Source organism: Harpia harpyja, chromosome 21, assembly GCF_026419915.1.
Source record: "Harpia harpyja isolate bHarHar1 chromosome 21, bHarHar1 primary haplotype, whole genome shotgun sequence".
In the NCBI taxonomy this organism is placed as follows: Eukaryota; Metazoa; Chordata; class Aves; order Accipitriformes; family Accipitridae; genus Harpia; species Harpia harpyja.
Window position 1 is genome coordinate 17,712,459 of NC_068960.1, and position 15,435 is coordinate 17,727,893.

The 15,435-nt window shown below is 44.7% G+C and overlaps 1 protein-coding gene across 3 annotated transcripts in view; it reads right to left on the minus strand.

Moving 5' to 3' along the window:
* The window catches only part of CLUAP1 (clusterin associated protein 1), a 71,812-nt gene that overhangs the window by 995 nt on the left and 55,382 nt on the right, over positions 1–15,435 (minus strand). For all 3 annotated transcript variants that reach the window (XM_052773164.1, XM_052773162.1, XM_052773163.1), the window contains exons 10-11: positions 12,602–12,709; positions 2,200–2,255 (exon numbers count right to left, since the gene is read on the minus strand). In XM_052773164.1, coding sequence (XP_052629124.1) covers positions 2,200–2,255; positions 12,602–12,709 — 164 coding nt within the window. The remainder of the gene's footprint in view (positions 1–2,199; positions 2,256–12,601; positions 12,710–15,435) is intronic.

Sequence of the window (15,435 nt, forward strand, 5' to 3'; positions counted from 1 at the left end):
AGGGGAGAAGGCAGCAAAGACAGATATAGCTCAGGCATCATGTGCCACACCAGCAAGTGACAGAGGCTGGGCACACAGCTGCTGGCTCTCAGGCAGGCTGAAGCCTGCTCTCTTCTCAACTCCATAAACCGATTAACTCTTTGAGGGGTTCAAATCAGCCTCACTTGTTTCCTTCCCTGATTTCAGACACATAGATGCCTGCAAGAGTCCCTAAGCAAGCCTCTCAGCCCTGGTGCCTGCTGAGATGCTGTATTAAGAGGGCAGAGCCATGAGACAACCAAAGTGGCTGCAGCTGAGGACAATAAGAGGCCGAAGGCCTCGGCTTTCCACACCTGAATGTGGTAGGGCTGTGCCAACAGGGACACATGGGAGAAAGCTGTGAGCAGAAAAGTCCAAAGGAAGGAGAAATTGCAGAGAATGACTATCCAAAGCTGGCAAGAACATAGTCAAGGACAATCAGGCAGCACCGTGACTAAGGTCACAACATCTTCACCTACAGCACTGGCACTCCTGACCCTACCCAGAAACGTTTCTGAATGCCAACAGCATAAGTCATTCCCCAGAAGGCGACAAACAGCCTTAACCACATCCAATCGGGCTGAAGCAAACAGCAGAGCATGGTCTGCAAGTTCCTTTCCAGAGAAAAGGTGAGGATGGGCAGAAAGAAAGGCAGCTCGTCCCTCGCCAGCAAGAGACTTAACTCCCTTACCCTATAGTGCCTCCAGGTCTCTGCAATGAACACTTCATAGCAGTGGTATCTTCTCTCTTCTGGCCCTGCCTGCAGGAGAAATAGTCTGCCCAGAGCTTTGCATGGCTAACCTAGCAGTGTCGGACAGCCATGACAAATGGCTTTTGTACGTGGTGGCTAACGTTGGGAATTTCCTATTGTTTTTATGTCCTGTAGAGGTGGATTCCCCCATCTGCTTCCCTCCCCCTTCTCCTGGGGACCCTGGAGTCATGCTAGCTCCATTAACCTCTGCTTCCCAAGCCAAGCCAGTGCTTTGCTGCTCCCCCAGCCCCCTGTAATGGGCTTTTTGTGAAGGGATTTCTGAAAAGCAAATTCTTTGTTTCAGAGAGGCTTAATTTCTATGCCATGAAGGCAGCGAAAGGCAGAGCAGTACTGAGAGAGATGGATAATCCCCCAGCAGCACAGGGTTTCTTGCTGGGCGCAGAGATGTCTGAACTCCTAGCATGCCCTCTTCATCTAGACAGGCAGCACTGGGTGGGGTGTCTGCTGCACAGTGAGACAGAAGGGCTACATCTACACTAGGAATCAACAGACAGCACAGGTTCAAACACAAATTCACAGTCATCGCAGTTTTTAAGTGTTCGTACTATTTCCTAGCACAGTTTTGCCCTGTGCCAACTAGCACTCTCCAAAACAATATTCCAGCATCACCTGGGGAACAGGACAGCCCCACTGCTCCTGGCTGGCAGCTTGGAAGCCAGCACCTTTTTGGGATGGTGGGGAGAGCTTACTGTACGGATGCAAACCACATCACAGCAGCTGGCTTCCTAGTACAGATGTAGCCACTTACAAGTGCCCAGAGGCATAGAAAGATTGCCCACATATACCAAAAGCTGAGCACAGCAGTCAGAATAAGTGCCTGCTGTACAAACCTGTGTGTACCTTTTTAGCCACTGTCCGCTCACCAGGTCAACCGTAACCAGATGCAAAGCCAGCAGCCAGGGGACAGCTTTATCTGCAAGGCAGGGATCCCAAGGCGCACAGTTCACAGTTCTGCTCTCATCCCTGTCTCGTCATCTGGAGGACTGAAGGACTGATGCTGTTAGTACAGGCCACTGAAAGGGCTCCAAGGAGCGTGTTTTTAGAGCAATGTAGGGGATTTAGATCCATGCATCTAACTCCTGCTACACTGCACTGATCCCCTCTTGCCAGCAATCTGCCCCAACAGCTTAACAAAACAGCATTCCTGCAGTCCGTGTGCCACTAGTTATGCACTGCAGGCTGAGGCTAAAGCACAGGGCAGTGCCCAGAGACTCCAAGAGCAAAAGAAAAATAGGAAAATATGTGTCTATGCAGATGAGAGAGCAGTTAGCTGGAGGAAAGGAGAGGAATAGCAGGCCTGGGACATGAAGATTCAGCAGGTAAAAAGGTGTTTCTCTAGCTGAAGAGAGGGGCTGTCGTTCTAAAGCACTGTCAGAAAAGCTCTACAGGCACATAGGATGGTTACTTACCTCTTCCTCTGTGTCTCCACCTTGCATTGTTCCCACGATACGTGCACCAGCTCTTCCTGCAAGAGCAAAAAGAATCACAATAAAGCCTGGCTCATGGTTAACACAGAGGGACAAAAAGTTCAGAGTTTACATTTTAGGGGACTAGTCAAATGGCAGTGAGAGGATGAGTGTATGTAAGGTCACCCCCTTCGTTAAGCCTCAGAGCTCAGGAGAAGGTAGAAGAGGGTGACAGTAATTCCAGTCAGGATGGTATTTCCAGACCTACCTTATGCTGGTATGACAGTTCTGAAAGGACAAAAGGCAATGGACACATTAAGAAACAGGAAATTCTATCTGCACACAAGAAACCACTTTTTTTTTACCGTGAGGGTGGTCAAACACTGGAACAAGGTTGCCAAGAGAAGTTGTGGAGTCTCCATCCATGGAAATATTCAAAACCCAACTGGATGTGGTCCTGGACAACCTGCTCAAACCTCCTGTTTGAGCAGAGAGGTTCAACGAGATGATCTCAAGAGGTCCCTTCCAACCTAAACAATTCTGTGAATTGGCATATTCCTTCCTCTGCTTTGGTACACAGAGAACAAAAGCCTGTCTCTTCCATGTGGTAAGCCTTCTGTCCTTTAGAGAGCTCACTATGCTCGGATCCTTTCTGATATTCCAGTAGGGACTGACATCTCACAGGAATCCTAGGCAGTGCCAAGGCAAAACTCAAGGATTTCTTGTTGAGAGTTGGATGTGTAAGTCTGAAAAGGGAGGTGGAGATCTCCGGGTTGTGCGGAGTTCACTGAAAAGGGAGAACACACTTGCACCTTGCTTTGTTACTTTTGGCTATGTAGAGGCCTTACTAAATGGCAAAGATGCTAGCATGGTCTCCTTTGCTAAAAGGGAGCCCAGAAGGTGTTGGGAATGGGTATAGCAGAGTTGTGACTGGGGAAGTTCTGCGTGTGGGCCGACTGGGTGACTCAGCCCTGCTTTCTGCAGCCACCAGAAGTCACTCAGCGCCAAGCGGATGCCTATTTAACAGTCCTGCTGTGACCATCACATTTCACCATCTGTTTATCTCCTGTCATCACTAGTTTCCTCTATGCCAAATATGGATTTTTCCAATCTAGACAAAATCTACTTTATTTTTTTTTTAGCATGAAAACAAAACAACTTTAAAATATATCCTGTCAAACCTCTTTTGTACCTCCCAAAGTACAAAAGAAGATAGGTCCCTTTTGTCCCCTTTGCAAACTGATTTGGATTAGGTGTAGCAAAAAGCTGGCTAACTCAACCAGAAGTCACCAAAAAACCCTTGGTGTGTCAAGGCAGATAATTTAAAGGATCTTACATCATTTAAATAAAAAGCGGTGTCCTCTATCCGTCTGGTTGCTAATAACACAGGCAGTAGGGAATTAGAAGATTCCTGGACAGAGGATCTCTCTTCAAGCTTTAGAGACATTTGCTCTAATAGACGCTAGACTAAACTATGTAAATTCAGAGACGATTACAACTGACATCATTAGATGACCACGGAACCACATTTTTGCCCAGCCTACAGATGGCTCCAAGAGTTTAACTGCAATTTTGCTATGTAGAAGGCTCAGCATAAAGTGTTAGATAGGGAATTATTACCTCAAAGGAGAAAGCAGCAGGGAGCTCCTAAAAGCCATTGATAAGACAAAGCTGAGAGAGATCCTGAATATAAAAGAGAATCAGGATATCACATACAGAGAGCTGATGAAATAGGACAGTTCAAAAATGCCAAGGAAAGAGCTTGGAGAATGCTAACAGGAGGTCTGCAGGATGCTGCTCTTGCATCAGTGGAAACAGTGACTGCTTACATTTGGAGAAAGATGAGAACTGGGTACTGCCCAGACTTTGATCCCTACATCAGTTTAAGCCAGGAGCACCTCTTTGAACTAGTGACTGTGGGATCAGCAGCGTTAGCTCCTGTAGCACAACCCTGGGACACTCACAGGAGACACCCCAGGATGCAGAGGGGCTGGGGCTTCAGTTGTGCACTATGCTGTAGACTAAACAGGACAGAAAGCAAATTTTCCACATTGGTAGAAGAGCTTCTGTGACAAAGGTGGGAGCATTACTTTAATTTTCAGACTGTAAACCCCCAAGATTCTGTGTATGGGAGCAAGGAGTGGCAGATGGCCACAGTGCATTTCTGTGGGTGCTGGCGGGGGGAGGCAGGAAACAGAGGAGTTGTCTGCACTTGACAGGGAGAGCTGGCAGTTACGGGGGTGTTTGTCACTTGAAATTTCCTGGGTTCAATTTAGCTGGGCTCAGCTTGCTGCAGCATTAGTGCTGCACCACTCTGGCCACAGAGGCTCACGCAGCTTCCAAGCAGGTGAGAGCCTGTTATGTTTACTTACAGATAATGTGAATTCAGCTGGGACAGGCTGTACAATGTGATAATTAGGTAAAACGCTAGTAATGAACAGACTGTAATTCACTGCACCTTTGGATTCAAATCTAATCTCCGTGCATCGCCGTGGTTTATAGCCACTGAGCCATCAAAGATCAGAAGTGAACGTGCATCCATGATTTTAAGCCTGTGAGCATTTGTCATTTTTCCTCTGTGCGTGATGCTTGCCATTATAGTAACCCATGCAGCTGCCTACAATGGATCCACAGGACTAGAATGATTTACATCTTCTTACCCAGCAGTGGCTATATGTTAACCCTGTGCCTAGGTTGCAACACCTAACCTGAGAGGTTAGGATAACCTACCACAAGGGGAAGGTAGATTTGCAGCTGAAACATTTTGCTTCCAGTTTGAAGATGTGCATTTAGTCTCCAGCTCCTAATGCAAATTCACAGCGTGAGCTCAGATAAGACACCTCCCTTCCCTCCGCATCACCTCCACACACAGAAAATTGGGATAAATCTTTTGCCTGATCTTTCTGATCTTTGTGCCCTTTGGGAACTGTGTTCTTAAGTGTGAGTGTAGCCCTTAGCACAAGGTCCTGATTTCAGCAGCATTTTCTAGGCATTGCTAAAGTACAATGATTAACTAAGCACACTACAGCTGTTGCCCAGGGTGAGCAGACTTCTATTTATTTCTTACATCTCCATGAAAAGGAAATTTGCTTGGAAGTGAGTGACCTGTCTCCACCATTTCAGACCTACAACCTCTCCTCCTTCTCCACTAGGTCCAGTGTCACAATGGCCACAATACAGGCTGAAAGCATACAGAAACACTTCCTCCCTCCCAGGGAGCACTTAACTTTGCTGACACAAAACATACAGCCAAAGACAGCTCTGTTGGGAGCAGATGCCAAGATGGTGGGAGGAAGCTCTATTTCAAGTTAAGACAAATTAATTTCTGTGAACCCCACAGCCCCTTTTCAGTGTTTCCAAACACATTTGATTGCCCCCCTTTCCCCAGCCACATAAGCCTGGTAATATTGTCCAGCAGCTGCTATATCAGGAAACTAAAGACTTTGCAGACTCTTATCTGGGGGATCGGAATCTGCAGAGATCCATACAGAAATACATGAAAATGAGAAGAGCAGCTGTATCAGCTTTCTCCCTCCACAGGTTAGTTTCCTCTGAGTACTGGCAGTCAGACCCAGTGGCTCAAACACTTACAGTGTTGACTGTTTTTTCCCTCCTGCTTGACCTGAAGAGGCAAGGAAGGAGAGACTAATCTGACTCTACAAAATACTTTTATAAGGTTTACAATTAGGACTTGATTTGCTTTACTAGAAAAGTATATTCACTTCAGAAGCACAGTCACAAGGACCCACTGTATGCCATGTGTACAAAGCCCCAGTCAGAGTAAAATTGCACTTGGTGAGGTTCACAAGGAAGGAATTTATTTTTAAAAGTTCATGGAGAGCAATACCAGTTTGGTAGAGTCCTCTGAGGTGCTCTGAGAGCAGATGCAGTTGTGAATTTTTCCCCTTGACTTCATATGTTATCAAACAGCTGGAGAACTTGAATCCTGCTAATGCACAGCCAAATACCTTCCCACCAGACCCATTCTTTACGCCTCAGCCTTCTCCCTCTGCCACCACCACGATATGTGCGAAATCCAGACCCACTCATCTCCTCACTTTCACAGACTCTGAATCAAGGCAAACACATGCAACGAGATGCCTGCAAACACCAGGGTTTGTGAAGAACCATCAGGAAGAGAGCAGCCTGGCCAGGTTAGAAGAGATTTTTGTTTCTGTTCACAGAACTCTGTACTTCTTGTTAACTGCCAAGAAATCAGGCAGGGATTTTCAAAGGAGCTCTGGGGTTACAAACAATAATCACAAATACCACACAGAAAGGAAAGGTAAGAAGAGTTCAGTGCCCAGCAGAGCCTGTCTCACAGCTGCTGTTCGTATCTGACTCATCTCTGCCCACTTCATGCCACATCAGGTCTATAGCTCTCCCTTCTGTGCAGACATCAAAATCTATTTTGGCCTCTGAAAGCATGAGATGCAAAGCACCTGCAAGCCCCACTGAGTATGTGAACTGCAGATTCCTGGTATTTTTGAGGCTCGGGCCTTGCCATGCTGGAACTCCTGGGACATCAGGAGGACACTGACAGTTTCTTGTGTCTGCGCCTGAAGTTTGCATGTGCAACACCCTTGCAAATCCTCCTTAGTGGCACTTTAGTTATCAAGTGCGGCATGACTCGGAGCAAGACATTTTCTACTGTGTTTTTTTTTTTTTTTTTTCAAAAACACAAGCTCTAGGTACTCTGACTGCAGCAGCATGGAGACCCTGATCACTGTTCAGAAACCCTTAAGAAACAGATTGACTAGGGGGAATGACTTGGGAACAGTAAAGAGGGAGACCACATCCTGCACTCAGCTGCATGCCAGTAAGAGGCAGTTGTCCCTACAGATGAAGCTAAGAGGTCAGGGATGGGATCATACAGCATTTGAATGATGCCTAGACAACTGAGTGGGCTTCAGCATGTTTTTCTTATCAAGACTTATTTCTACAAGAGAAGAATGCAACATTTTGAGAAAACCTGCAGATTTGTTATCATCTTGTATTTGTAAAGATAAATGCACTTGCATACGTTTCTTGGTCTTGGACTCAGAGATGTAATTTCCTTTAGGAATCAGAGAGAAGGGAAGAAATGGACTAGTTATTTAACATGTGTTTTTAAAAATTAGGCAGGTAACAGCCACAGGAACTCAATGTGAACAAGACATCCAACAAGGAGCAGGCAGGTGTTGCACATTCCTAATTGAATCCCTCCACTCCCCTGCATATTGATAACACACCTGGGGGTTCTACACACCTGGGGAGGTTAGAGGGAAGGAAAACATTATAGAAATTCAGTAGCAGGAATCTGAACATGGCCACAAGCTGGAGAGAGAATTTCCACAAGTGGAGTCTGGCCATTTCCACTGAGAACAGGACTTTCCTACTTTTCAGCTTGCATGCTGTATGGAGGCATTAGGAAACAGGACTGCGTAGGCTCACCTGAGAAGATTTCTTGCTACTATGTCAAAGCTCCCATCCTCCCTACAGGACTGAAAAAAATGAGGGCTAATTCAGCCTCCACAGCCTTCCCCCCAGCATACAGAGGACCTTTGGCCCTTTCTCAATGTCTGCTAGCCAGCTCCTACTTAATAATCACAAGCTCAAGTTTAAGAAGAAAACCAAGACAGGGAGGCTAAACATCGTCATCTCAAAACACTGTGTGTCTGCCACAGCATCATCAGCATGCTTTGGATATGTGCTGCTCTGCGTGCACTGCCTCTGTGAGATGCATCTGTACAGGACTGGGGATCCTGCAGGCCTGGCTACAGCATGGGAACAGCTGGTGCTGGCAAGCCAGCCCGTGTCCACCGAGACACAGGACCATGCTCTCTGCCCCTGAACTCATCTCCAGTTTGGTTGTCACATACTTGGTTCCACTTCTTCCAATGAGGTACACTTTGCTTTCTTAATAAAACCCCTTTATTCTCATCTGCTGCATCCAGACACACGTTTCTTCTTGCTGTGTTAAACAGTGCAGGTTTTCGGAGGCATTCGGTAGCAAGTACACTCGCTAACCTGGCTGCCAGCATATCATTACCACATTGATCCTCTGGGTCAGTTCTGCAAAGGTAAGAGGCTCCAAGAGAGCTGCTCTCTCACTGTTTGACTTTGGACTGATTGTTTGCTGAAAACATTCAGAGTTTTATAAAGCTGTCTTCTTACAATAAAGACCAAATGGGGCTGAAGTTGCTACTAGTAAAATGGTCTCTGTGGTCCGAACAGGACAAAACTGCCCCTTGACACCAACATTACAGAAGGAAACATAGGAGCTAAAGCATTAGGATAATTGGTTTACAGGAGCTGAAAGATCCTGGCAGTGTGGAATAGAGGGTGATTTCCTGTAGACAGGCACAGTCCCACAGTTCTGCAAGCATGGATCATTTCTGCTTCAGTCAGTAGCATTTCCACTGCCTACCTTGCTCCAAGCACAGTGTGTGCCAGTCTGCCATGGCCTACCCAACCAGCCAGTGCTATTGCTGGGAAGAGGGGAGATCCTGAACTTGCTCATGATTCCAAAATGCATTTCAGAACTCTGGTCCAAATGAGACTGCAAAGATGGATCTGCACATGTAAACACAACATCGCTTCAAAATCTGACCCTTTTGATAGTGCGGATGCAAAAAATCCACTTTAGTTTAAGGAGAAACAGCAAAGGTTCTTAGAAAAAAAAACCCCACCATCTACTGAGGGTTAGACTAAACTCATAGAAACCACATCCAGCTCAGGAAATCCTGATGAAGGTTGAAACAGTTTGAGAGCAAGAGGGAACCTGAGGGAAGTTCCTACGCTCTTCCCATGCATTTTCTTTCAGCCAGTGCTGGAGACAGAAGACCAGGCTAGACAGACCTCATGCCTGACCTGGCATGGCAGCTTCTACATTCCTAGGACAAGGCTTTGCATTCTTCACCCTGATGTCCACCCCACCTGCATGTGAGCAACCATCCTCCTGGAAACTACTGGTTTATGGCCTCTTTCAGGCAAGAGTTTTCTCTACACTGCAGACCGCTAAGACCTTCAACATTGCAAGAATTTTTCTTTGGCTCTCTGACAAAACAAGAGTCTTATTCCAAACACCATCACTAACTCACGGTTTGACCTCAGGACAGTTCATGTATCTATTTTATTTGTTTAACAGCCTCACTTATCTATTGCCGGAGAAAATAAAAGTGGATGTGAATTTTTATTCTCATTGACAATGTTAAAATTGAAAGTTATAGATGATAAATCAACGTATTCTCTAAGTTACAAAAGCAAATCATTAGTGACACATGGATTTATTAAAATAAGCCCCATCACAGAGGAGACTTGCCTGTAATTGTGATATTGTGATAACAAAACAGGTTGTAGTTTCACAAACCCAGTAAGCCAGCATCTGTCAGTTTGGTGACTATCCTCCCAGCCATTTATTCTCACCCCCATGCCTGCTCCCTCCTTGTACAGAAACCTAAAGCTGGGTTTGCTGTATTGTTGAACCAGAAACATTGAACTCAATGGAGATACAAGCTCCATAGCACATTACGGCTTCCTTCTTACGCCGCTACTGCCTATTCCTCTTTGTACACGGGAAATAAGGGATCGATTTGTCTCTGTACGACAAGAGCTAGCAGCCTGTCGTGTTTCCCCCAGCTAACACTCTTTTCTGCTCCACAGGAGACTAAATCCTATACCTTCAAGTCTTTTAATTGGCTGAAAGAATAAAACCAGGAGCAATATTGTCAAAGCTGCATTTAGTTTGAATTTTGCTGCATCTAGACAAACCTGATGAAAGGACTCTTGAGGGTGAAAGTGTGTTGATTTTTCTCAATTATACCAAGTGGCCTAATAAGAGAGATTATCTCTCCCTGAGAATCTTGCCTCTGTAATGGCAAAACACACTGGAATACCTGCCCACCTATTACAGACAGAGGGAGGAAGTCTTATCTTACAATACTAATAACCTGGAAATTAGAGATGTAAAACTGAATCACAGCAATTACAGGAACTGACCACAGCGGACCACTTCTCCTTAGTTTGAGAGCAAACATGTCTCAGAAGCACTACCATGTAAGAAGATACAAAGCGTCAAAAGAAAGTGATTGAAATATCTTGAATTGAGTCAAGGAAAAAAGCAGTAATTAATACAAATAATGTTCTTGTTATGCTGCCTTAATAATTAGCTGTATTTTAAATGCAAACTACCTGTGCTGAAGAACATGTACAGATTCTTGGTGTGTTTAATGACAAGTAGCCAGTGCCTGTTCAGGCCTGATTTTCTAAGGAAGCTGACACACCTGACATTAATCTCAGGTCTTGACATGTCTCCAGCACTTCAGCTGGTGAGGGTCACACAGTCAAACATACAATTTCACTATCGATGAGGGACCTGGACCAAAAAGGGGCCTGTTTACACAGATGGGGAGGTGCAGATTTGAGCCTGTTCTGAAAGCTAAAACTGTTTGTCACGTAAGCGTGCACTCTGGATCAGGCTGGAGCTCCCGAAGGAAAGCTTTGGCCTGACTGGTATGTCTTGATACAGTCCAAGCTTTTGTCCTGTGTTTTGGTCAGATAAGAATGGGCAGGACTAAGCGACCTCACTCTAACACCAGCAGCAGAGATATCCCAAGGTTGAGTTTTCCTAAACAAAAAGTAGACATTTTGAACCAAAGCCAGTGGTACAGACAGAGAGCCTGCTGTTAATCTCACAGTGTAGCTACAGCTAGAGCAACTGGGCGACTTGCCCAAGATGATGATGAGTAACCTCAGCAAAGCAGAAAAGTGAGCCAGCAATCCTTGCCTTAAGAGTCTACCAATGTTTGTATCCATCTCTGCCAGCAGAGATTGCACTGGAGCACTGTAGGGCTGAAGTGTTGTGAGTTACACTGGGGGAATACAACCTTACTCCTTCTGCAGGACCTGTAGGAAAGGCATTTCAGGAGCCATTTAACATGCCCAGAGCTGCTTCAGTAGTTCATAGCAGGTGAGAGGCAAAAATTGGACAGAGAGCTATGGGAGGCTTCCAGTGTACACAGAGGTAAGGAGAGTAAAGATTGGGATGGTGACTGTGTAGTCAGCAAACAGCATGCTCGGAGTATGCAGAAGTCAGAGGATAATTATCTGCCAGAAGTAGTTTACCAAACACTAGGAAGAGACCTACAAAAGCATAGAAAGCAATCTAAACAGCACAGCAGAGAAAACATCTCAGGGATTTGAACTGCTTGCTTTAAGTCTGACAAGCTGAGTCTCCAGTAAGTGTAATTAATGATAAAAAAGCTCTTCCTAGAAAAAAATTCTACTTGCAACAAAATCTACAATTTTTATAGTAAAGCCTTTTGTTCTTAAAACTGATATTAAGAGCTGACTCTGGCTGCAGCCAGTATCCATATTGCTAGTTTATGATGTCCTCTGAGATGACGCATCACAGACAGTTACAAAGTCACCTCCAAAGCTCTAAAAACTGCGTACAAACCTTTCCTTGAGAAACTGCAGTGTAAAAATCCTTAGTCAATATTAGCATTTCTAGCACTTATCAAGAATTTTCAAATTTTATGAAAAACAGAGGAACTGAGGATAAGAATGCTTGAATTATATTGACTTGAGAACTTCAGCTTCTTGCTCTGGTCTCAATCAGAGAGGGGAGAGCAGAATTCAACTCAGAAAAAAACACATATTTGCAGTTTATCTACGTAACAGGTTCCAGCAGAATTAGTGGCACATGAAATTACCCATACAGGCACTTCATCCAGATCCCAGAGAGGCTTTTGCTGATGGTCAGAATCACTCACTGCTAACAAGAACACCAAGGAGAACTAACCTAATTTTCTGGTTTCATTTTGCTTGACTATAGACTAAGCAGAACATTTCTTTTTTCCCCCTAAGTGAAACACAGACCCTCAGACAGTAATTTCTCTGAGTTGCTTCTGACCAGGGCCCTTGTGGAATCAGCAGCCAGAGGCTGCAGTTCCACTCCACATAAACAGTGGCAGAAGCCAGACGTCCTTCCCTGAAAGAAGTAACTCAGGTGTGTTGCACCAGTGACTGTGTCAGTGCAGGTGGCTTTACAGACTCGCTAAAGGTCTCCTTTTGAAGAAGACTCTACTAGAATGAGTGTCAACAGCTAAAGGGAAATAAATGCTTTGCAGTGAGGAATGGTATTACTTTTCTAAGGCTTTGTATAAAGCTACTTCAAGAATCTGTAAGGCAATACCAAGGAAAAGTTTTTCTCACGTGGTACTTTTTTTTCAGTAAATAATCCTTAATTTCCTCCCCTGAAAGCACTGTGTTTTCTCCACAAGACACTGTCCTCTTACAGCTCATGAGAACTGAGCAGTGCCAATATCCTTGAACAATAACAGGGTCGTCTTAAATTTAAGGTTACTCAGATAATTCCAGCATATCCTTCTAAATAAAAGCAACTAAGGAAAGGTTAAGATACCTTGCAGTAGTGTTTCTGTGGTGGTGCGCTGCTTCATGATCTGCCTGTCTTCCACTTCACTATCGGATCCTTCATCCTCTTGAATCTCTACATCAGAATCATCATTATCTGGTTAAAACAAAAACAGTTGATAAATATCACTCAAACCAACCCATAACTCAGAATAGCAGTTGGACGCAAGAGATGCTAGCAGTCCCTACCTTTGATCAAGTCCAAGATTAATTAAAAATGCAGTCGCAAACAGAGCATTGGCTCTACTGATGAGCACGGGGGAACAGCCAACACCCACATCCTAAGGAAAGCATCCTTCTACACAGAAGTGCCAAAGAAGCATACAATATAAACAACTGTCTTGGGACAATCCTCAGATCGTACCATAAAGGTGCTGTTCTAAGTACGCTCTCTGGGTGTGAAGCGTACACACAGTATGAAGGTGCTATTTCAGCAACTGATTTAAAGATGAAAAATCTTTTAAAAGCATTTGGAAAGCATGGGCTTATTAATACATCTCCTAGTGTTTTACCCTGACATAAGCAATATCAAAACCCATCCCCTTAGGCTCTTTTGCCTTTCATAGGTTAGAAAAGCACAGTGAGACATCCCCAGATAAACAAAAGCAGTTATGACTGATGCCTGAAGAGACAGGAAAGCTTCCCAAAATGCAGGAACTTCTTCAAATATTTTCATAATCTGCCTTTGCTTTCTTCTTCCTATCCAAACTAAAGCCTACTTAGACCCTTACTCCCAGTTCTCCAGTCACCAAATTGAAACAAACCTAAAGGACTGAGATTAAATTGTCCTTCAGATGTTTGAAAGGATGACAAAAGTCTTCAGCTACTTAAAAGTGCCTGCAAAGAAAAGGGCAGACTGTTCTCCATGTCAGCTGTACAAGTCCTACCTTAAGGTTCACATGCATGGTCAACCAAACTGGTTCTCCTCTGAGCCTGTTCTGAAGTAAAACAGTGGGTGGAAAGTTGGCGCAGAAGTGTGTGGAAAGTTTGGAGCAGGCTCTGCTCCATTTCAGTCTCCTTCTATCCCATGAGCTTCTTCCCCTCTCTCCTTGTTCATGCCAGCCTGCTTCTGTAAGCTCCTTGGCTCACTAAGACCAAGTTCTGCTTTCCAGCTACTGCCCAGTTATGATTATTTACTTCCCTCTTTAAACACTCAACCAATGAGGCAGATCCTCAGCTCCTATCATCTTAGGAACTCTTCTCACTTGTGTAGAGAGGAGCCCTATACATCAGCTGATCCTACAGCTCAGAGCTGATGCTGTGTGGTGGCCTGCCTGCAGGAGCTTATGGAATTAGCCATGCTATGACAAATCCAAGAGGACCCCGTGTGAGGTCAGCACCCAGTGCAGCAACAATAGGTGTTAATTATTTAGAGAAAATAGGCAATTCTTTCTCAGGTACATTTAATTACACATGTCTGAGCTGAAAATGGAAATAACTACTTTAATTATGATTAGTAATGAGCTGACACATCTTTGCAATATTTAATTATCAGACAATATACAAATATTAGACATTTTTCCATAATCTTTTTCATTGCAATATTAAGTTAATGACAAAATATAATGGCAAGGGATACATTTGATACCCTGGTAAGATTATGAGGCTCCAGCAATGTTAGCTACAATTTCTATTTGTGATGCACTTTCTTCTTTGGCAAGTGAAGGAATCACTCACCACTGTGTGACCCGCATACTGTTTCTGTTTGCCTGGTATTCAGGAAAGCGAGGTTTTGTCAGCCCTTGCCCAGGCAGACTCCTTGGGAAGAACCACGTGGAGCGTAAATAAAGGATTCACGTTCGTGCTCTGTATGTTAAAGAACGAGACTATCTCATCTGTGATGGCTCTCACTGCTACTACTAAAATGCCCTCATTCTTATTTTGTGGGGTTTTTTTTTCCTTCCTTCTTTTCTCCTTTTTTTTTTGAGCAGCAATTCCTCCCTTTCAGATTTTGTCATTTGTGCTCCTCCTGTTCTGCAGCACCGCTGGCCAGAACTGAGGATGGCACAGAGAGCCCTTACAATTACTTTGCCAAACCATTTCAATTTCATCCCCATTAGCACTTTCTGCTTCTCGCTGGGATCTCCTGAGCGTGAGCTGCCAGCTGAGATGGGGACTAATGGAGCCAGCGCTCTCCGCTGACAACCCAAAGTGGCAAACCCAGCTAAAACCACTTTGGGGACAGGACTTACAGCAGAGAGGCACAGCAATGCAGTTCTGCTCTGGTTGCAGGCACGGCTGTAATAACATGGGGCTTAAATTTTACATTTTGCTTTTCTGGAAACCCTTTTTTTTTTTTTTTAAACCTTTTGTAGTAACAGACTCTCAGATATAACATGTAAAATATATTTCCCTTGGGACAAAGCAGTGGCAAGAAGACAAGAACAGAAATGAATCTGCCATCTTCCTTCCGCTGTACATAGAAGCGCTCTTTCCTCACTATCCACACTGATGGCTTAACGCTCTCCTAAACCACGCAAACCCTTCCAGCTCCCTGTAGCGCTCCCTGGGCACTCCAGCCATTTCTGACCCACTTCAACTTGCAAAAAGGAAGCTCATTTCATCATATAATTCCCCACAGTATCTTTCTGTTGGAAAGTGGGACTTGCAGGAAGATCCCACGGTGAGTAAGTGCCTTGCAATAGAAGTGATACCTACTGTGGAGAGGGAATCAGTGGCTGGAGGGCCCCAAGCTGCTGCTTTATGAAAGGAAATGGTTTAAAAACAGCTGTTTTTCTCCCTCACCCAGCCCTTTTCTTCTTTCCCTCAGGTTCTCTGCTATTCTTGATCCCCTCTTTCTCACACTATTTCTTTTATCCTTCT